The sequence below is a fragment of the Sminthopsis crassicaudata genome, chromosome 5, assembly GCF_048593235.1.
Source record: "Sminthopsis crassicaudata isolate SCR6 chromosome 5, ASM4859323v1, whole genome shotgun sequence".
NCBI lineage: Eukaryota > Metazoa > Chordata > Mammalia > Dasyuromorphia > Dasyuridae > Sminthopsis > Sminthopsis crassicaudata.
This window is the reverse complement of record NC_133621.1, coordinates 239,199,516-239,223,627: the sequence shown is the minus strand read 5'-3', so window position 1 is coordinate 239,223,627 and position 24,112 is coordinate 239,199,516. Positions and strand designations below refer to the sequence as shown.

General features: G+C 31.8%; 1 protein-coding gene across 8 annotated transcripts in view; it reads right to left on the bottom strand.

Annotated features, from left to right (window-relative positions):
• Positions 1-275: 275 nt before the first annotated feature.
• AMN1 (antagonist of mitotic exit network 1 homolog) overlaps positions 276-24,112 on the bottom strand; it is a 60,945-nt gene continuing 37,108 nt past the window's right edge. For all 8 annotated transcript variants that reach the window (XM_074270620.1, XM_074270622.1, XM_074270624.1 and 5 more), the window contains 4 exons: positions 20,224-20,441; positions 19,661-19,717; positions 11,659-11,770; positions 276-2,359 (listed from right to left, as the gene is read on the bottom strand). In XM_074270620.1, the coding sequence (XP_074126721.1) occupies positions 2,286-2,359; positions 11,659-11,770; positions 19,661-19,717; positions 20,224-20,441 (461 nt within the window). In that variant the 3' untranslated portion in view covers positions 276-2,285. The remainder of the gene's footprint in view (positions 2,360-11,658; positions 11,771-19,660; positions 19,718-20,223; positions 20,442-24,112) is intronic.

Below are 24,112 nucleotides of genomic sequence, written 5' to 3'. Positions count from 1 at the left end.
TGACCATTCATCAATTGGAGAATGGTTTTATTTCTTATAATTTAGAGTCAATTCTCTATATACAAAATATTTTTTGAATTAATGAAAATGATCATTAACTTTCCTGGAAAATAAGAAACAAAACAGTAGAACTCAGACAAGTTTATGAAAAAAATTGTAAAACAAAACCCAAATATCTTGTATGTTCCTTTTAAAAAATACAGTATCTTGTAAATGACTTTAATTGCTTGGAAGTGATTATGCAAATTACCTAAAATAAAATGTAGACTTTGCTGTATATTTGGCATTAAATTTTATTGTGTTTTAACTTTCAGAACAATATCAGGCTCAAGAAAAAAACCAATTCTATCCCTTTTAAACATTTGTACAAAGACATTATTTTTGTAATAACAATGTCAACTAATAAGATTTATAAAGTAACCAGTGGTGACTATATAAAATAGCCAGAAATAATGCTGAATACAAATCTCTTCGATCAAAACATTTAAAACAACTTTGTTCCATACACTGCCATTCTCTCTACTCACCCTTCCCATCATCCCCAGTCTTTTATATTTTATGCTTAAATGAAACAGGAAAGATCTTGACATAGTACAGAAGTTTTACAGAAGAGAATTCCATAAAGTCTCCTCCTTAAGGAAAAATGCTTATCTAAACATGCACAAAGAAAGAGTCCCATTTTCAGATCATTGGGATAAATTAGTAGTTCATAATGCCCTTTCAATTCTTGAATAACTGAAAAAAAAAGATTTGTGATGACATTTGATCTAGATACTTCAATTTAAAGAAACATAAGGTTAACATTTTATTTGGAAACTGCATATTATCAGTATATAACCACATGGCTCCTTTTTCCTGAAAATAAAAAGTTCCTTTCTGAATGTGAGGAAGTAAAAAATAAAATTCAAAGTAACAGGAAATCACCCCTCAAACTTTTAAATTTTAGTTCTGTAGTTAAAACATAGTAAATTCAGTTTACCTTCCTTAGCTTAGTTTAGTGACTTCACTACTCATCTGTATTTATGGAGGGAAAAAAAAAAGGGTCATCATGAGTCATAATTTTAGAAACTTAAATTGTGGCATTGATGATACTGAAAAACAAGTCAACCCTAAAGTTCAAATTTCCTCTCAATGCATGGTGGCTTTTAATTTTTCTTTTCCTTCCTAGGTGGTTGTTTTTGGTAAATTATGTTTAGGAATCAAAATAGCAGTTCATCTATTTAATAGCGCTCAAATTCCTATAGGAATAAGTAGGTCATGGAAAGTCAATTACCACTGTTCCTGCATTTCCTCAGACATTAGTTTTGATGAAGGCTTACCTTCCTGTACTACAGGAAGGTAGTACTCTGGTAGTTGCTTCAAATGTTACAAATAGTAACATCAATTTTTTCCTAAAATATTCTTACAAAGCTTACAAAGCTCTACCTTAATTCTTTCCAAAAAAGGGTCTATAAAATGTCTTCCAATAAGACGACAAAACAAACAACAGGGCATTTTCTGCTTTCTACTAAACATGAAGCAGACCAGAAATCTTTGAGGCATCACTTTGTTCAATCTTTCTGAGTCTAATCATAATGATTTTATTTCAAGTATCCCCAATTTTTTTTTTTAACATCATCAGTTCTAAGAAAATAAACTGCAAATATTTGAGGAAGAAAGCCAAGAAAGACTGAATAAATCAAATCATAGGCTGGTGATAAAACCAAATTGATACCACACTTCTCTGCTGAATAATAGGTTAAATTCCCTATTACTAAAATGTTTGATTGCTGAAGGACCAATTCAAAAGAAAATGTTCAGGGTTTATGATCAGATTTGCTATTTAGCAGATGGGCCCTTAACCATCAAAAAGGTGGGAATAAGAAGAGATTTAATTAAACTATTTTCCTAGTGGTCATTCATCAATTATTTAGGAATGAAAGAGAAGCATCAGGGAAAATTGATCATTTTTAACCTGTACATATTTCACATGGGGTTTTACTGTGTAAAAAAATATAAAAACCCAAAGAATGAGAAAGGTCATAGTCACAACAGTAATACCTTTTAAAAAGTAGTGACTCCCTAAACAAAAATAAATGGCAACAATATTGTTTGTATTTTGGAAGAGTTTAGTTTTACCATTAAAGCAAAATTTAGTATATCCATAGATATAACTAGTCATTTTGTGACTGACAGTTTAAAAACCCCAATAAATCAATATGGCATGCTTAGAATAAAAATGGAAAGTCAATCTCCATAGTCATTTCCAGAAAAAAATTGCAAAATCATTGTAATTTTAATAAGCATCAATAAACAGTCCAGGTTACTTGTTTGATTTTGTTCGGGCCCACTAACCGCTCCAGGACTTCTCTGGAATGATCTATAAAAGAAAAATCACAATAAATAACCCATAGTAAATGAAGATACATGAAGATGATACAGAGTCTATTTCATGGCAGATTTGTTATTCTTTGGCATGGCTGTTTTCATATAGCCTTTTTAAATAAAACAGTCACAGACAAAACCAAAACTGTTGAACATTAAACAGTAATGATATTTTTCCTACTTTTAGTTTATTCATAATAATAAACTGAAGCAGAATTCTGTAGAATTTAACTTAAAGTATCCTACAGAAGTAAAATGAGAAACAAGTCTAAGCTCTAATTAGCGCACTGTAAGGAAAACATTGTCTTTTTGGTCCATGTAACATAACTCTGTTTCAAAGCCACAAAATATATGTCTAATCCTGGCCAATTTTCTTATAAATATCATAAGGTATAAGTGGAGTCAAATGAGAAAAAAATGACACTTAGAAAAATTCAGAGCTATCATATAGGCATCAGTTCTTGTGAAATAGCAAAATATTGCAACTAACTCAGTTAAAATGAAAAATCCAAGTCTCTTTTTCATATGCAAAACAATGAAGTGTTACTAGAAACTATACAAGATTTACATGACAGGTTAAATTTAGTTTCTACTGAAATATTTTGCATGAAGGAGGAAAAAAGTATATTCTTATATGTTATATAGTCCATTGATTATATTATCCTTGTCTGAACTGATCATGTGTATTTTTTAGTTATTGACTTAATTTTATATCAAGTTGAAATTTAAATAAATAATTTACTCTCACCTTATTTCTCTTAAGAATCCAATCAGAAAACTTATCAGGCCTAAATTATCTTTGTATCTTTACTATATTAAAGAACTTCCATGAATGAAGTCCTACTTTGAGGCTTCACCATAGTGTGGAAGTGACCCTAGGTTTAGAAAACTATGCTAGTGGTATGTGTATTCTGGCAAGTTCATCAAACTGGAAAGGTAGAGGTTATGATCTGTATCTGTCTGTCAAAGATTTTCTTAGCTAAAATAGAAAAGTCTAACACCAGATTAGCTCTGGAGTGATTAACTTTTTGCTTACTAACAATCCAAAAATCATCTAAGACTTATAAATGCTTGGAAGTCCACTGTGTGAGTGGACATGCAAGAGTTGGAAGGTAGGGTGAGGGAGGGGCACTGTGTGAATCTTATTTTCATTAGAATTGACTCAAAGAGGGAATAACATACATACTCAGTTGCGTATAGAATTCTACCTAACCATAGAGGAAAGTTGGAAAGGACAGAAATGAGAGCAGGCAGGAGATCTGATAAAAGGGAGGGTGGATTGGGTGATATTAAAGTCAGAAAAAAACACTTTTGAGAATGGACAGGGTGAAAAAGAAAGTAGGATAATTGGGGAAAATAGAATGGAGGGAAATACAGAGTAATCATAGCTGAAAAAAAAAGTTTACAACTAGTTTCTCTAATAAAGACAAATGTATTTGTCAAATTTATAGAAATAAGAGCCATTCCTCAATTGATAAATGGTCAAAAGAAATGAGCAAGCAGTTTTCAGGGGAAGAAATCTAGAATAACTAAAGTCAGGGGCAGTTAGATGGCACAGTAGATGGCACTCCTGAGTCAGAAAGACCTCAGTTCAAATCTGGCCTCTTACCTGTGTGACTCTGAGCAAGTCACTTAACCTCAATTTCCTCACAAAAACCAAATCAAAACTATCTGAAGTCATGAAAAAATGCTCTAAATAACTATTAAATAAAATTTAAAATAATTATAAATAATTAAATATTAAAGTCAAATAAAATTAAAATAAATAATTAAATAAAAATTAAGATAATTCTGAGCTACCACCTGACACCTATCAGATTGGCTAATATGACAAAAAAAGGAATATGACAAATGTTGGAGGGGATATGGGAAAACTGAGACACCAATGCATTGATACTAAAGTGTAACATATTGGAATACACAGGAGCCACCTGACAATGGCTGCTGGAGATCCAATCCAGACCTGCAGAATGGATCTCCCTGTGTGAGAGGATAATACAAGGAGACTGAGAGGCCGTTGCATTGTCTGACCTCCCTTCTCTTCCCTCTGCCTCCATTTTATTTAATTCACAGTCTACAACATCTGTGTTAATAAAGGCTGCTTTACAACTCTTTCAGATGTTATGATCCACAGCTGTGGAAGGCTCTCAGAGAATTGACCTGTTCCTTAACAGTTACATAATGATTCAACCATTCCTCTCTCTGGGTGTAGATGGCTCTCTTCATCAGAAGATCATTGGAACTGGCCTGAATCATCTCATTATTGAAAAGAACCACATCCATCAAAATTGACTGTCATATAATATTGCTGTTGCCATGCCAATGATCTCCTGTCCTGCTTATTTCTCTTAGCATCAGTTCATATAAGTCTCTCCAGGCCTCTCTGAAATCATTCTGCTAATCGTTTCTTATAGAACAATAATATCCCATAATATTCATATACTACAACTTGTTTAGCCATTCTCCAACTGATGGGCATCCACTCAGTTTCCAGTTTCTTGCCACTACAAAAAGCGCTGTCACAAACATTTTAGCACATATGGGTCCCTTTCCCTCCATTAAGATCTCTTTGGGATAAAAGCCTAGTAGAAGCACTGCTGGGTGAAAGGGTATGCACAGTTTATAACTTTTTGAGCATAGTTCCAAATTGCTCTCCAGAATGTTTAGATCTGTTCACAACTCCACCAGCAATTCATCAGTGTCCCAGTTTTCCCACATCCCTTCCCACATTCGTCATTATCTTTTCCTTTCATCTTAGCCAATCTGATAGGTGTGTAGTGGTACCTCAGAGTTGTCTTAATTTGCATTTCTCTGAACAATAGTTATTTGGAGCACCTTTTTATATGACTAGAAATGGTTTTAATTTCTTCATCTGAAAATTACCTGTTCATATCATTTGACCATTTATCAATTGGAGAATGGCTTTGAGTTCTTATAAATTTGAATCAATTCTCTCTATATATTTATCTCCTCATTAGAATATAAGTTCCTTATGACCTGGGATTTTTTAATTAATTGTACTTTTTTAAATTCCAGTGGCACAAAGTAGGCACTTAATGAATATTGGGTGTTTGATTTGGCTTATATTGACTCATACTGAGCTTTCAACTAACACAGCCAGATCTTTTTTCACATAATCTGCTGTATAACAATTTCTCTAAAACTCTTTATTTAAGTTTTAACTACATTATAAACCTTTACAGTTATCTTTATCTAATGTTACATTATGGGCCTCAGCTCAGAATTCTAAACAGCCATGACTTTTTTGAATATTAAGTCTGATATCCAATATATTAACTATCTCCTTTAGCTTGGTGAAAATTTGATAAGCATTCTATCTATGCTTTTTCCCAAGTCACAAATTAAAAAAAAAATTCGTACAGAAGAGGGAAAAGCACAAATCCTTGTGACCTACAGTAAAACTCCTTCCAAAGTGATCCTCTTTCCATCTAGTTATTCAAAGAATTCTGAAACCACTAATTATATTATCATTTAACCCATAGCTCTCTATCTTTCCCATATAGTTGCTATGGGATAATTCATTAAAGGCTTTGCTAAAATTTAGGTAAACTTTATCTTTAGTGTTCCTTTATTGAGTAACTAAAGGAATGATAGTTAATCTGGCATCACTGGTTCTCAAGGAGAGATTCTCTTTAATCCCAGATGAGCACAGCCCAACTTTAAAATAAAGTTCAAAGTCAAGAAATAGGTTGGGAAAATGAGCAAATGACAAAAAAAGAACTTGACCACAAAAAGCTAACATGATGACAGAGATGATCAAGATAGAAATTCAGAAGAAGATAATGTGAAAACAACTTACATGCATAGTCTTCACGGAACACAAATCTAAAGAGAATTCTTGAGTTAGAATGGTGGAAGAAAAATTGGAAAAAGAAATGATTGTAATTCAAGAAAATTATGAACAGAGAATTAACAGCTTGGTAAAAGGCCCAAAAGTTAATAATGAAAAGAACTACTTAAAAAGCAAAATTGGCCAAATGAAAAGAGAGATACAAAATTCACTGAAAAAAAAATCTCCTTAAAAAGCAGGATAGGCCAAATGAAAAGAGGCACAAAGCTCACTGAAAAAAATATTTCCTTAAATACTAGAAATAGACAAGTGGAATCTAATGACTTTATGAGACATCATGAAAAGAATGAAAAAAAAAGAAAAAAAGTAAAATAACTGATTGAGAAAAAACTAATAGAACAGATTCAAGGAGATATAATTGAATTATTGGATTACTTGAAAGCTAAGATCAAAAAATAACTTAGACATCATGGATAAATGGCACTTTTATAAGTACTATAATTTTGATATCTCATCCTGTGTAATTAATATCCAGGGTCCTCCATAATCATCCACATAGGAATCCTGTAAACTTTTGGGGGATGAGAAAGGGTTCCTTCAATTCTCCATTGTGTGGATATTAATGGAGAATATAGGTTGTCCTTTGCTTATCTTTTACATTTACACTTCATTATATATAATGAAAGAGGGCCTTTAAGATAGTATTTTGTACATCCAAATCAAATACTAACATATTAATTAGCACAGGATAAACTTGTAGTCACATCTTTTAATCATATGAAATAGTAAAGATATGATCCAAATTATATAGAGTAAGTTTTTTTTAAAAGCCAAGAAAGCTATTCCCAAAATTTGACTTGTCCTATGATGTTAAGATTCAATCCACCTAGCTACTAGTAGAGCTTCCTCATGGCTTCAGGCCATATTAATGTCACTTCCTGCTTACCCAAGAGCAATAAAAGTTCTGATCACAGAAGTCTGGAACATTAGACTAGAGAGATGTCCCAAGAATTTTTTTTTTAATTTGTGACTTGGGAAAAAGCATAGATAGAATGCTTATCAAATTTTCACCAAGCTAAAGGAGATAGTTAAGATATCTAGATAGCAGATATCTATGACTTATCTCATTGACCAAATCCTTTCCTATATGGAGGAGTTTATCAAAGCTGAGTACAGTATCTTTTTACATATCCTTTCTATGCTATATAGCTAACTAAGCCTCCTTCTGTTAGTGAAGTGATTTATGAGTACCTTATTTCATGCCAAAACTACCAGGACACTGCTAAGTTAGGTCCAATTCACCAAAAGTCTGCTATTGAATATTGCTTGCCAAAACCTTAATGTTCTTGACTAATATCAAATTTGACCTCTCTCTTCCCACCCATACTGATAAATGTGTGTACACACACACACACACACACACACATACACACATACACACACACACACACGAAAGAGAAAAAGAGAAAGACAGAGTGAGAAGAAATGGGTGAGAGAGAGACAGAGAGAGATGACTCTAAGATTTTATATAGATGGTAAAGGATTTATGCTGGTAATTGCTAGTGCTCTCTTGGTTGTCTCTGATGGGAGTGGTGTGGAATAAGATCTGAATTTTTCCTCCATGTTTTTCATAATCTTTTGGATAGATTTCATATTGGTTCCTTGAAATCCTCATAGTTGTATCATTTCCAGTATGGATCTCTCCTAAATAAATTTAGTCTAATTAGGTTGCCTTTTTTTCTCTTTACTGTCTTTTCTACTTCCTCTATAAGCACATATGGGACTGTTATTAAAAGTCCAAATGTAGACTCTGTTTTTGATGCTGAAAGTCTGTTATAATAATCTTGGTTATTTTTCTTGTTACTCTTTCATTTTCATCTTTAAATTCCTTTTATTTTTTGGGAGAAGGAAACTTTGCTTAAGTGGATGTCTTAGCAAAATTTCTTTATACTGGTTTTGCTTTCTCCACTACTTTTTCCTATTTGGAGATGTTACTTCTCATAATCATCCATTATCTTTTGTTAAGATTTTACAAAGTCATATTCTAAGCAGGTGTTCTCTTTACCATTTCTTTTGCTTATCTAGTAAAACAATTGTTTGCTGACTAAAGTGTTTTCTGGGTTCTTTCGATTTTGTTATTATGGTTGATTTACATAGTTGATAATGCTGTATAAATTACTATAAAAGATATTGTTACTATTTCTTTCATCATTTACAATTTTTAATTATTACATTTTTAGGATTCAGGATTGAGTTATTATAACTGAATACTGTTACTTTTTCTCATTATAAATGTTTCTTTTAGCTACTTATTCTTTTGGGGGGAAGGCAATCAGGGTTGCCCAGGATCACTGAATGGATCTGAACTCACAGTCTTCTGAATCTATCCACTGCACCACCCAGCTGCCCCTATATATTAATTCTTAATTTCAATATTTCTCTGACAAGTTAATAATCTGAGAGTATACAAGTGGCTAATTCAGAGATAACTATCACAATAATAATGAGTTTTTCCTATCAAGATAAAATTAATTTCATTTTTGTGAAGTTCTTTGGAGATCACAAAATAGCCTTTTTGTGATGTTATATGATATATATTATACACACACACACATGTATATTTATGTCATATATAAGAAGCTTACCAGCATCTATCAATTCTTTTTGTCACTATTCACAATATACAGATATGAGACATCATACTCTACATATTTGTCAGTTCGATACCATCTTCTTGAATATGCTTTCCCATATTTTTTTCATCATTCTCACATTCACAATGAGTATCTAAATGAATGTTTAATATGAATGGCCCATTTTGGTTTTTGAGTAAACTTTTCTACTTTTTCATCTTTTATAGCCAGTGTTGGTACATAAGCAGAACTTACTTTCATGATGGACTTTTAACACAATAACTACAAGAGTTGAACTATGAGAAAATCAAATAGACAATAAATTAATATTTCTTGTTGCCTTTAGGTATATGGAAAAAACCCCAACTCCTTTCCTTGTCTCTCCAAGGAGTATTATTTAATGGCAATTTCTTTCTTTCTCTTGGTTTATTTATAATAAAACCATCAAGCTTAATATATGATCCAGCCTCTCCAGTATTAGATCCATTTGTTGGTTCTGGTAAGACTCACACATTTAAAGTAAGACAGACAAATTAAAGTTTATAGACAGTTGTTAAACTGAATGATTCTTAGCACATTCTGTCCTCCTTTCCTTCAGTTAGCTATCATTGCTAAAGAAGTAGAAGGATACCATATACAACTGAGAGCCATTTTACATTTTTCTTTGTTTAGTAAGTTGCAATCACCAAACCATATATTACCAAAAGGCCATATTACTGGCAAAGAATCTGTCCATATTTAATTAGGCTGTTAAAACAGCCCTTTCAGCAGGATAGAACCTATCACAACTTATGTTCCACGGGTATAGTTTTCTAGAAACATAAGTTTTCAATGAAACATAAGTTATCAGAGTAGGATTCTATGGAGGTTGTAATAGCTAAATACTTTTAAAATGTTCACAATTCTCATTGTTTTAACCATAATTCTAACACTGTTTTCTACTGATTCAACTGAATACTAACTTTGTCTTTTTGGTTTTTACTCTTCTTAGTCATTCAATCAACATTTATTATGCATCTACTATTTGTCAGAAACTATACTAAGCACTGAAAATACAAGAGGCAAAAAACAGTCCCTGTTTTCAAGGAGTTCACAATCTAATCTTGGTGAAGAACTTTTTAAAAAATAACATTAAGACTCTGTGCATGTGGAGACTATTCTTCCTTTGCAGATGCTTGAATAAAAATTCCTTGATCCAACCAAGACCTAAATTCATTTCCTGCATATACTTTTCTTTTATAATTTATTTGGGAATTTGTTAATGGAAATGTGAGGCAATTCATATCTCATATCTTTCACAGCCTTTTGTGTTACTATAATTCTTTGGAGACTGAAGTATTCTATGCCTTACAGACATATAACATGACTGAAAGAACAGAAATTTAAAACAGACTTCTGTTTTAAGGAGAATTTTATAAGAAATTTGAGCAATAGAAGCAAGTTAGGATATAAATGGATATAATTTTGACTGTAAGGTGAGATATATACTGGAGTCCAAAAAGAAAAATATTTTAGCTGTGATAAAAGGAAATTTTAAAAGAAAGCAAGCTTGGGTTGGGACTGAATTAGCAAGAAAGAGCAGAAATGCAAGGGTATTTTACCTCAAGGATATAATAGGGAAAATATGAAAGAACTTGAACAATTTTTTAAGTCTAGTATAGAGAATTTAGTATTGTACATCCTTTGTTGTAGTTATGCTGTATTTACTATATAGTTCTGTCCAACTTCAGTGAAATTATATGTACATCATAATAAAACTTATTTTATATTATACTTGAGAGGACATTATGAGACAAGAGTACTGTTCTAGGAGTAAAAGGTAAAAGGTCATGAATCCTAGTGGCATTACCTTTGAACAAGAAATCATCCCTTATTTTCTGGTTTACTTGGCAACAACAAATTATTCAAGTAAACGGTGAATTTTTTTTTTTTTTACTGGATTAAAACTATCTTTGGATAATTTAATAATTACAGTGCCTTTCATTCCCATTATGCAAAATGAAATGAAAACTGACAGTAGAATCCAAGAAAAAAAATACTAATATCAGTCAATAAGTACTTACTAAGTAAGCCCTGTGCCCTAGGGATGCAGAGACAAAAAACAAACAAACAAACAAACATTTCCTATTAGGGATCTTTCATTCTACATGAAGAGACATGCCTAAAAAATATAGGATGAATACAAGTTTGGTTGGAATGTATAGTACAAGAAAAAGAATAGTATGAAACAAGACTAGAAAGGTAGTTTGGAGTCAGGTAATGATGGGGGAAGTGTTTGAAAATTCACTATTGTTCATACATTCTTACTTCCTGTCTAGATATATATCTAAAATAATATTGGAATTTTTAAGCTAATGGATTTTTAAAGTTACTCCTTCTTTGAAAGATATTTTTATAGACATATCTACCTCATGGCTCATTTCCAAAGTCAGAGAGAGAGAGAGAGAATTTCAGGCCTCCCCTTGTCAACATGACACTGACCAGACAGTTTACCCTTGATACTAAATTGTAATAATAGTGAGATCAAAACAAACAAAATAAAGTTAACCCAGAGATTCTATAGAACAGATGTGAAATAACTATAGTTAGAATTAAGTAGTTAAATATGGTAAGTGCAGTTCTGTCCATGACTAATCTCCAAGATCATATAAGACAGACGAAGTATATTGGAAAGTGACCTACAAAAGCTCCATTTATTTCAATTTATTTATTTTATAGGACACAAATATTGCGTTTCAATCCTAATGTTACATATAAACTTCACAAATATTGATTACAAAACTTGAAAAGTGAAAATAAATAATTCCTGAAGGCCAGCAAAAAGAAGTATTCATATGATAGCAAACTAACCTGTTATTAGAGGGCATTCATGAAAGAGTAAAATATGTATCTGAGGGCAGCAAGTAAGAACAGCTTCAACAGCACCATCAGTAAGATTTACACAATGCCCCATGTGAATCTCCTATGAGGAACAAAAATATTAAGAACAATGACAAAATTAGAAAAATGAAATATAATCCAATGTAGTAATTTGTGGGGAAAAGATAACTCTTCAATAAAAGCTAAGGTATATTAGCATTTTTTATTTTACCTCTATTTTTTATTTAATAAAAGTTAAGACTAAATAAATGTAAATTCAATAGGTATTTCTTCCTATATGTGTACATAGAGGACTTATAGACTTAATTCCAATGACATATTCAGTCAGCAGTAATGTTTAATGTCATTACTGACTTTATTCAAAAATATTTTTACAATCACACAAAAGTGATAATCTAACTCTATACTTTTTCATGACCAGTAATTCATAAATAAATAGATACTGGGTACTAAGAAGATAATATACTCATTCATAGATGTGTAAATAACTTTTTTACATGGAAAAAAAAAAACCCAAAACATAATGATTAACATATACTCAGTTGTTGATAACCAGATTTGTCACAAAGGAAATATTTGTACATTTTCAGTACCGTACAAATTAACCTACTAAAAGATTATTTTATTGAACTAAGGGGGAAAATCATGAAATTCACTCTAAAGAATAAAAAGAATTTCAATGGAAAAATGAAAAAAAAAAAGGAAACCTCAATTTTGAACCGAATTTGTTTTTCAGTTGTTTCAGTCATGTCTGACTCTTCATCACACCATTTGGGGTTCTCTTGGCAAAGATATGAAGTGGTTTGTTGTTTATTCCTTCAATTCATTTTACAAATGAGGAAACGGAGGTGAACAGAGTGATATGACTTGTGTAGGGTTACAAAGCTGGTAAGTGTTAGAGGCTGAATTTGAACTCAGCTCTTTCTGAATCCTGACCTGATACTGTTAGTCAACAATCCCTCAAACTATATTACAAGGCAGAAATCATCAAAACAATTAAACACCCATTAAAGATAGAAGTTAATTTCTGCAACAGATGAAATGCGCAACATTTATAAGCAAATGAATACAGTATTATAGTTTTCAATAAACTGAAAGACTATAGCTAGTGAAGTAAGGACTGAGAAAAAAAAATCTGAGAAAACCTGGAAAAAGTCTGGCAGAAATTAAGAATAAACCAACATCTCATACCATACAAACAGATACATGGATGGATACATAGATACATGATAGATATAAATAATGGCATAAATAAATTAAGAGAATAAGGCAAGAAATCACCTTTCATATTTATGAGAAAGAAAGTGTTTATAACAAAAAATAGATAAAGACAAACATAGAAAACAAAATGGACAATTTTTCTTGCATAAAATTTAAAAGCTTTCATATAAATAAAATTAACACAGTTAAAATTAGATTAGATATTCATGGTATACTAGTAAAACAATCAAAAATTATCTTATAGAGCTAGAAAAATTAATAATATTCATCTGGAAGAACAAAAGATCAAAAATATCAAAAGAATCCAAATCACTACTGATCAGAGAAATGCAAATTAAGACAACTCTGAGATACCACTACACACTTGTCAGATTGGCTAAGATGACAGGAAAAAATAATGATGCATGTTGGAGGGGATGTGGGAAAACTGGGATACTGATACATTGTTGGTGGAGTTGTGAAAGAATCCAGCCATTCTGGAGAGCAATTTGGAACTATGCCCAAAAAGTTATCAAACTGTGCATACCCTTTGACCCAGCATTGCTGCTATTGGGCTTATATCCCAAAGAAATAATAAAGAGCGGAAAGGGACCTGTATGTGCCAAAATGTTTGTGGCAGCTCTTTTTGTTGTAGCTAGAAACTGGAAGTTGAATGGATGCCCATCAATTGGAGAATGGTTGGGTAAATTATGGTATATGAAGGATATGGAATATTATTGCTCTGTAAGAAATGACCAGCAGGAGGAATACAGAGAGGCTTGGAGAGACTTACATCAACTGATGCTGAGTGAAATGAGCAGAACCAGAAGATCGCTGTACACTTCAATGCTGTATGAAGAGGTATTCTGATGGAAGTGGATATCTTCAACATAAAGAAGATCCAACTCACTTCCAGTTGATCAATGATGGACAGAAATAACTACACCCAGAGAAGGAACACTGGGAAGTGAATGTAAATTGTTAGCACTACTATCTATCTACCCAGGTTACTTATACCTTCGGAATCTAATACTTAATGTGCAACAAGAAAATGGTATTTACACACATATATTGTATCTAGGTTTTATTGTAACACATGTAAAATGTATGGGATTGCCTGTTATCGGGGGAGGGAGTAGAGGGAGGGGGGAATAATTTGGAAAAATGAATACAAGGGATAATATTATAAAAAAAAATTACTCATGCATATATACTGTGAAAAAAAAATTCTAAAAAAAAAAAAAAATCAAAGGAATCAATGAAAAGCAACTGTGAAAGAATGTGATCTAGCCATACCAGATCTGAAATTCTGATATAAAGTGATAATTATCAAAACAATCTAGTACTAAGAAATAGAATGGTGGATCAATGAAAAAGATTAGGTATACAATATTCAATAGTAAATGACCATAATAATTTAGTGTTTGATAAATCCAAATATCCAAGCTTTAAGAATTAAAACCTCCTTATTTGACAAAAATTGCTTGGAAAATTGTATAAGGAAATTAGTTTTATCTATCAGATCCATAGATCTGGATAGTTTAGGAAAGAATTTAGTACCAAAGAAAATACAGAGTGTGTAACAAAATATAAAATAGATAATTTTGATTGTATAAAATTTAAAACTTTTTGCACAAACAAAACCAATGTAACCAAAATTAAAAAGAAAAATATCTGGGGAAGGGAATTTGCAACAAGTATCCCTGATAAAGCCCTCATTTCTCAAATATATAGGTGTGTGGCTCAGAATGGTGAGTGTTCACCATTTAATAAAAAGTTTATTGTATGTTTTTGTGAGAAGCAGGCATCTCTCCTGTAGAACAAGCAATAGAAAGGAGGAGGCACCTTTTGGGACAGATTTTACACTTTAAATAGTCCCTAATGCAAACCCCCCCCCCATCACTGAACATCATCCTCATTGGCTGAAGTTCTTACATTCTAAATGAGGGAACTACCCAAGAAATTGAACTTAGCCAATAAGTACACAGTTACCCATATTTGATTGAAGTAGTGAGAAAATGATGTCATGGGAGGATAGCAGGAAGGGGACTTAGGTATGCCCTCGAGTCAATGCTCAAGGCCTACTCCAACTTTGAAGTAGATGAAGGCTTACTTGATTTTCATAACTGTCCTGAGAGAGATCTCACCTTATCTCATTCATAGGGAACTAAGTCAAATTTTTAAAAGTACAAGTCATTCTAAAATTGGTAAATGCTCAAAGAATATGAACAGGCAGTTCAAAAATAAATCAAAGCTACCTATCGTTATATTAAAAAAAAAAAGTCTAAGAGAGAGAGAAACGCTCATTAAAATCACTGATATATCATCTCTCACCTATTAGATTGGCTAATATGACAACAAAAGGAAAATGACAAATATTAGAGGTAATGTGGGGAAACTGGGACATTAATGCACTGCTGGTGGAGTTGTAAACTGACCCAACCATTCTGGAAAGCAATTTAGAACTATACTCAGAGGATTATAAAACTCTACATACCTTTAATCCAGTAAAATTACTTTTAAGTCTATATCTTAAAGACATTTTTAAAAAGGGAGGAGGGGAGGATAAAAGGATCTATTTATACAAAAATATTTAAAGCAGCTCTTTTTAGGCTTGCTACGGGAATTAATTGGGGAATGACTAAACAAGCTATAGTAAATGACTGTGATGGAATATTATTGTACTATAAGAAAACAAAATAATAATTAAAAAAAATTTTGTTCAAATGCAATATTAAACAAGAAGACTTTTCTACTTCTCCAGCCAGTTAAATGACCTCTCTGCATATACTTTGTATACATCTCTTTGTATATACAGTCAAATGAATATTTATATATTTATTTTTGTATTCATGCTTTATATATTTTTATGTGTACTTATTGTCTTTCATATTAGAGTATAAGCTTCTTATCAGTAGGGATTACTTCATTCTTTCTATTTGTATCCTCAGTGCCTAATATAGAACTTGGTACATAGAAAGCACTTAAGTAGTATTGGTTTATTGTTGAATAAGTACAATATTCATTGAAATTTACATAATTACCATCATTCTTTTTTGTATATCACTCTAAAGGAATGAAAAAGAATTTGCTAAGCACTTGTGGTAGTTCAAATAGAAAATCAATTCCTACACACAAGAAACTCTTATTCTAATCTAGTGGGAAGTCAATATATACATATAAAAGATTTTCAGCTATAAGTCAGATGAAAAGACTCAATTGATCTTCATACTTCCCCCTCCTTATTTATTTTTTGAATTGTTTTTAAATTTTTAGCTCCAGATTTTCTCCCTCCTTCATATTTTCCCCCTCCTCCACTAAGGAAGGCAAGCAATATGAGATTAATTACATATATGAAATCATGCAAAACATGTTTCCATATTGGTCATATTTCCCCCAAAAAAGCAAAAATAAATAAAGTGAGAAAATTCTACTTCAGTTTGCACTCAGAGTTCACCACTTCTCTATCTGGAGGTGAACAGCAAGTTTTTCATCATGAGTCCTTTGGAACTGTCTTGGATCATTGTGTTAATCAGAGTAGCCAAGTATATCATAATTGCTCATCATTGTAACACTGCTGTTGTTTTGTACAATGACTTCCCAGTTCTTCTCACTTCACTGTGTATCAGTTCACATAAGTCTTGCATGTTTGCTCCCCTCATCATTTCTTATAGCACCATAGTATTCCATCACAGCAGCTAGGTGGCATAGCACATAGAATATGGGGCCTGGAATTAGGAAGATCTGAGTTCAAATCCAGCCTCAGACACTTATAAGCTGTGTTACCTGGGAAAGTCACTTCACCCTATTTGTTTCCTCATTTGAAAATAAGCTGGAAAAGGAAATGGCAAACCACTCCAGTATCTTTTCCAAGAAAATCCCAAATGGCTGAAATAACTGAATAGCATCTCCATCATCATATTAAAATGCTAAACATTTCCCAATTGTTATGCATTCCCTCAATTTCCACTTATTTGCCACAAAACTCAAGTGTTCTTAACATGTGATAGCAAAAAAGATGATAAGGCATCTTCTTAAATATCATTTCCATTGGGGGGAAAAACCCTCTATTTCTGATGCTGAGTCATTTGCAAAAGACTTAAATAGCAATTACTTTTTTTTTTTTTTTTTTGTAGAATCATAAAATCACAGAGTCAGAGAATTGGAAATGACATTGATACCCATTTAGTTTAATCTAATGAATATGGGTATTTCTTAAAAATTTGTCCTTTGTTTTTTGTTTTTATTTATCCCACCCTATACTTTCTCCTTTTTGCAACCCTTCAAATGCTACCTCCACAATGATGAAGTCCAAATCTCTTCAGACTCATGTCTCCCACTAACTATAAAACTTCTAATCTGAATGTCTGTTTTATTGACACCTCAAACTTGACATATCCAAAACTAAGCTTATACTTTTCTCTAAAACTACTTGCTTCTTCTTGATTATGTTTTATACCTTTAAAATACTGTTCTCATTAGCATATCTAGGTCTTTCAAAATTGTTTGTGTGTATATATATATATTTAATATATATTTGTTATTATATAGTTCTGCATTCTGCACCAGTTTATATAAGTCTTCCTAGGTTTCTCTGAAATATTCCCTTTATCTTCATTATTTCTTCATTATTCTACAGCACAATAGCATTACATCACATCTATATACCATATTTTAGTCGATAACTCCTCAAATGATGGGCATTACTTCAGTTTCTAATACTTTACTACTGAAAAAAGGAGCTTTTCCCTACTCAATTAAAGTTGTACTGTATCTTGCGCAATACTAATTGTGGCTCCTTGATTCTTAAAACTTTTTTTTTTCTGGCTGCTTTTAGTATTTTTGTTTAACTAAGAGACTGGATTTTAACTATATTGTCCTTGGATATTGTTTTACTTTGGCGTTTCAGGATATGACTAATAGATTCTTTCTATTTTGACTGCCTTCTAGATCTAGGAAATATGGACAGTTTTCTTTTATGAAAGCATAAGAGAAAAGTCTCTCTCTTCCATGTTTTCCAGGTCAACTGTTTTCATTATGCTATGTTTTACATTTTCTTCTATTTTGGGGGCCAGCTTTCTTATTGTCTCAGTGACTCATTCTAATTTTCAAGGAATTTGTTTCTGAGGCAAGACTTTGAATGTTTTCTACCAAGTTGTTATTTCCCTTTTTAATTGTTTATTTCATAGTTCTAATTTCTTTTCCAAATTTTTTTTTCATCTAACACATTTCATTTATTAAAAAAATTAAACCGCTTTTTAAAAATTCTTGCTTCATCTCTTCTAAGATTTCTAGTTGAATATTGTGTTGAAGTACTTTTCTTTGAGATTTTTCTTGTACATGATTTGGTCATTCTCTTCTTCTGAGTTTGTCTTAGAGTGTCTCCTATCATAATAGGAGTGTCTCTTTTAATAGCTATTTGTGATAACATTTTTATTTTATTTATTCATCCTTCCCAGGCTACTTCCTGATTTTAAACTTTATGCTAACGTCAGGTTCTGCACACTTCTGGAGGAATGTGTGGGCTTCTTCTGTTCTTTTCTTGATGCTAACTGAAACAATATCCATAGTGTATGTATGAATTGCCATATTTCTTATATTTGGCTAGGAAGACATTTAGCTTATAATCAATTCTCAAAAATCATTTGCGTTACACCAGGATCTCTTAGGCTTGAGACCTAAAATTTTTCAGTGATCTCATTCAAGGAAAAGTCTGATTATTGTTCTCATGTTTGAGCTCAGCAAGTTCCTGATCTGTTTAAAGTCTGAGCAACGTGACTGTGGAATTATTCCATTTGGAGTTCTAGTAGACAGTTACTAGACTCAGTCACTATCCCTAGTTTCTTTAAAAATTCAATGTAAGTATCACTTGCATAAAGCTCTTGTTGATCATCTTACTTGCTCGTGTTTTTTTTCTCCAAAAATAATTTGGCATTCATTTTGTATCTATTCTGTATATATTTCCATCCATACATATTGTCTCCTTTATTAAAATATAAGGTCTTGGAGAGCAAGGAGTGTTTCACTTTTGTCCAAGTATCCTAAGAGTTTAACAGATTACATGGCACATAATGAATGCTTAATAAATGCTTATTGTCTGACTGATCATGAAGAATTATGTGATCTGTATCTTTGAGCTGATAATTGAACTGATATCAAATATCAGTTGATAATAACTGATCAAATTAATCAGTTATTAACTTGATAACTGATTATCAAGTTAATCAAACTCTGATTAACTTTATAAAGTTAATCAAATTAACTTTGAGTTAATTAAAATTAACTTTTAATTCAGTTAAAACCTGAATTCTAACTATTTTTAATGCCTTCCTAAATTACTTCTGCTAAGTGGCTATCAATAGAAAGAAAATTAAGGAAACATAGCATCAATAAACTAGAACAATACTAAAAAATTACACTTGGTATTTTCTACCTCCCACGTACTCCTGTCTCTCTGTAGTCAGTCTCCCTCAAACCTGAATATTAAGTTTCATTGATCATAACTTCCTTTGGCAATAAACTGGACCTCCCCCCCCCACAGTTTATTCCCATAGTAATTGTAAATTCTATAAATTCATTGTGCTCAAGGAAAACAAAGGTAGGTTAATTGAAGAAATATCCATAATGTATGTATGAATTGCCATATTTCTTATATTTGGTTAGGAAGACATTTAGCTTATAATCAACTCTCAAAAATCATTTTTCAAGTACCACAATTCATATAAATTTTGCTATTGGCATTGTTTTATCAGCATAAATATTTTAAAATTACCTCTAATTTCTTAGCACATAGTCCACTAACAAGTGAAATTACACCATTGTCAGTTACCTAGAGAGATTGAAAGAAAATTATGTTATAAATAAAGAACATGGAAATAAAGTCATACCTTTTCTTTAAAAAGGAAAGAATGGAAAAGGGAACAAGCATGCATACAGCATCTATTATGTGCCAGGAACTTCATTAACCACTTTAAAAATATCTTCTGTGATTACACATAACCCTTGACAGAAAGCTACTTATTATTCCCATTTTACAGTTGGAGAAACTGAGTCAAACAGAGATTTAAGTGGCTTGGACAGAGCACAGCTAATAAGTGCTCTATGTACTGTCTCACTTAGCTGTACAGAAATCATTCTGGAAAGTTTTATTTCACTTTACTAAGAAAACGTACCATCTAAATACATCCTCGTTGTTTAAATTTAGAGGTTAAACTATGAGCACAATTACTTTTAAAACTAGATAAAAATTAAAAATAAAAGAATAATTTATAAATCTTAAAAAGTGGATCTAAAGATTAAATATAAAATATACTACATAGTTATATTATTATTTACCTGAGTAGCAGAAAAGTCAACACTCTGTAAAAATGAACAATTTTCTCCAAGTGCTTGTAGGGACACATCAGTAATACCTGAGCAACCACCCAAGTCAACTATCTTTAGTAAGCGACAATTGAAGGCAAGAGCAAGAACACCTTCATCTGTGAGATTACAGCATCTTTTCAAAGAGGCTTCAGAAAGGAATGAACAAGATGAGGCAACAGCTTTTATTCCTAATGGGAAAAAAGTATATAAGGTATGATTATAAAATAATATGACTGATTTTTTAAAATTCAAACTTTATAATTTAGATATCCAAATAAATGTAATCCCTTTCAATGAAATTACCTAAGAGGTTATCCATTTATTCGAAGGATGATGCCACAACTAAGAACATTTTTTAAAAAATCAAAACCTTTACTTTGGGGAATATCTGAAGCATTCTTTTGAATATCTTCAATATTCAAATGAAGTAACAAATTTTAATTTGTTAAAGAGTGGATATGATTTTTTTTGAATAACCAAAACTTATTTTAAGTTAAGTTTGGTTAAGTTAAGGTTGGTCATAGTGAGTAATATTTCCTGGTTAAAAAAAATTAAGAATGATATAATAAAGTAATTGCATTAATTTTCTTTGATGGTAAATCTAAGAAGGTTATTTTAAAAGGTTTTTTTTTTTGTTTGTTTTATTTTGTTTTAGCCCTGGAATAAATAAACAGTTTTCCAAGGTGACAAGTTATGAACAGGACAACAATAAGTCAGATGCTCAAGTTCTCATAGGTTTCTTTAAAAACAAAAGCAAATAAAACCCATTTATTTTAGTAGTTTACAGTCACATTTCTAATATAGAGAAGTGATAGATTTTAAATGGAGAATGAGAAATATATTTTTGTAAATATTCTCTGAATTTGTTTTCCTCGACTATGCATATTTCTTACAAGAAATTTGTTTTTCTTTTTTTCCAGTAGAGCAGGGAGTGGGAAGGAAAGAATAGATATCTATTATTTTTTTTAATGGGGTGGAGGGAGACACAAATGTGAAATACTGCATATACTTTCAGAAGATGTCATTGCATTGGCGTGTTAGAGACAGCTCAAACTGGGAGCTGATTGTTAAACTTTCAGTGTATACACTGAGGAAATCATGAAATGCTACAAATCAGGATTTAATTTATTGTTTTGTTGACTGTCCTCAATGGAAAAAATGTTAATAATGCAAGTTAAACTTAAAAGTCTCTCAGTACAATTTTTTTTGGTCCAGAGAACCAGTTGTTAAATATTATTAGACTTCCTAACCAATTTTACTTTGCTACAAGAGATCTCTTATATGATGGGAATAATCTAAATGTTTATATTGCAAAAGGCAATATGTAACAATAAAACTTTTTTAAAAAATAAAACATATTTCAAATTTAGTATGTTAGTTCAAATGCTGCTCTACTTTGCATAGTGCAAGCAGTGATGATTTTAGAGTAAAAAAACAAAAACCTGGGTTTAAGTTTTTTTGTTTTTTTGGCTAACATTTACCACCTACACATGATTTTGAACAAATCACTTAACCAATTTGGGTTTTGTTATCAAACTTCAGATTATATGGTTTCTGAGGTATCTTCCAGTTAGAGATTTATGATCCTATAATCCTATGAGTGTCATTTTATTATAAGAATCCTTAATAATAATTCTAATTGTCCCACATAGGTTATTCAAAACTTAAAATTTGTCCATACTTTAATCTTTAAAAAATAGACAAAGACCTGTTTAAATTCAAATTCAAAGTTATTTATAAAAAAGGTTAGTGCCATTGCATTCATATTATTTATTTACTCTGACTTTTTTAACCCCACACTCTGGCTTGCATTTGATGAGAGTAAAACTCTGTAGGACCTGAGTGAGCCCTGTAAAACTATGTAAAATCACTGAATAATGTCTTCTTTGATCTACAAAGCTAAATGGTCTTGCATCCTCTTGGATCAAGATAAGCTTTCTTGGGGGAAGTCACAACTCCAGGCAAGATTTTACATTCACCTGAGATTTCCCTTAGACTCATGCATAAAATGAGTCTTCAGAAAATTACTCTTTTGCAGATCACTTCTTTCTTGAGAATGATATGCCTGCCAAGAGAATCCCTCTTGGTATTTCTTTAACAATAAAATTTTGCCATAGCCTTTGGGTTTAGTGAATTCTTTCTCTCTGAACTCATGTCTTGGAGAATGGACCTCTCCCATTCCTACCTAACCTTTCTATCATCCCTCATCTCTCATCACATTCACTGCCAGACTCAATTCTGGGACCCATACTCTCTCTAGTTTTTAACTCTGTACTATCATTTCTCTCTGACTCAATTCCAAATGTCTGGTAACTTTAATTACTATATTATAACTCCCTTTCCATCGGTATTCCTCCTCCTCTGGCCTGGAATGGCCCCAGCTTTTTTGGAAGTGCCAATTATGTGCCATTAAGGTCTTGGAGTCTGGTTGTTGTGAGGAACTGAATATACATTCAGGTATATAGGTAAGGAAGTGCTACTGCATTTGTATATTATTAACTCATATGTCTTCCACAAAAAATAAAATAAAAATAAAAATAAATTAAAAAAAAGGAAAAAGACTATATTCTAAATATCAGCCATGGACAAAAACTTCTAAAAGGTTTGTCACAAAACTGACCACAAAAAAAGAGAATGATATTTTTAGCAATGAACAATTTTTTTTCTTGCTTTTCTATCTTTGATTGTTTATCTGGATCCAGAAAGACCATATGAGAGTTGGATAAAGTTTTAGTTAGATCAGAGGAAATGAAACATATGGAGAAAAAGGAAACTACAAAGTACCTATGACATATCATTATTTTATACCCATATACAATAGCAAAAGAACTAACAAGCTATAAGGTAAAATTAAAGGAAAGAAAGATAAGGAAGGAGAAAGGAAGGATCATAATGATGGGGTGCAGCTTCTAAAAGAAATATAATAGCAATCCTGAGGCTCCCTGACCTTAGAAGTGCTACTGTTCTAACAATCTGGCAATGATCCTAAAGTCACTTGGCCTTAGGAATACTATAGTATAGCTCTATAAACTTTGCTGACTGCTAGATAACAATTTGTTGGTTAGTGATAGCAGTATTTCTGAGACAAATGATGAGGTAAATACCAGACTACTCCTCAAGTCCACCTTTAAACCATAAAATTCAATATTGAGATGCATAACAGATCACTCCTCAGTTAAGATAGAACTAAGCCACAAAATTAGCATATAAATGACATAAAGAACTGGGTATCATTTTCTTTTCCTATAAATTTATCTTCTTGCTCCTGGTTCTTTGGTAAATTCTTTTGGAAATTAGCCTGCTTCAATTGGTATTACAATTATAATAAACTTTGCCCCTTTACTTGGACATGGGTTCAAGCCTTTAAATTCTTTTTTTTTTAATTAATTTTATAATTATGATTTTTTGACATTACATATGCATAATTTTTTATAGCATTATCCCTTGTACTCACTTCCTTTCCGAATTCTCCCCTCCCTCCCTCCACCCCTCCCCCAGATGATAGGCAATCCCATACATGTTACATGTGTTACAGTATATCATAGATACAATATATGTGTGTAAAACCAAGTTTCTTGTTGCATGATAAGAACTGGATTCAGAAGGTAAAAGTAACCTGGGTAGAAAGACAATAGTGCAAACACTAAATTTTTTACACTAAATTCCCAGTGTTCCTTCTTTGGGTGTAGCTGATTCTGTCCATCATTGAGCAACTGGAACTGAATTAGATCTTCTCTATGTTGAAGTTATCCATTTCAATCAGAATACATCTTCATAAAGTATCATTGTTGAAGTGTATAATGATCTCCTGGTTCTGCTCATTTCACTCAGCATCAGTCCATGTAAGTCTCTCCAAGTC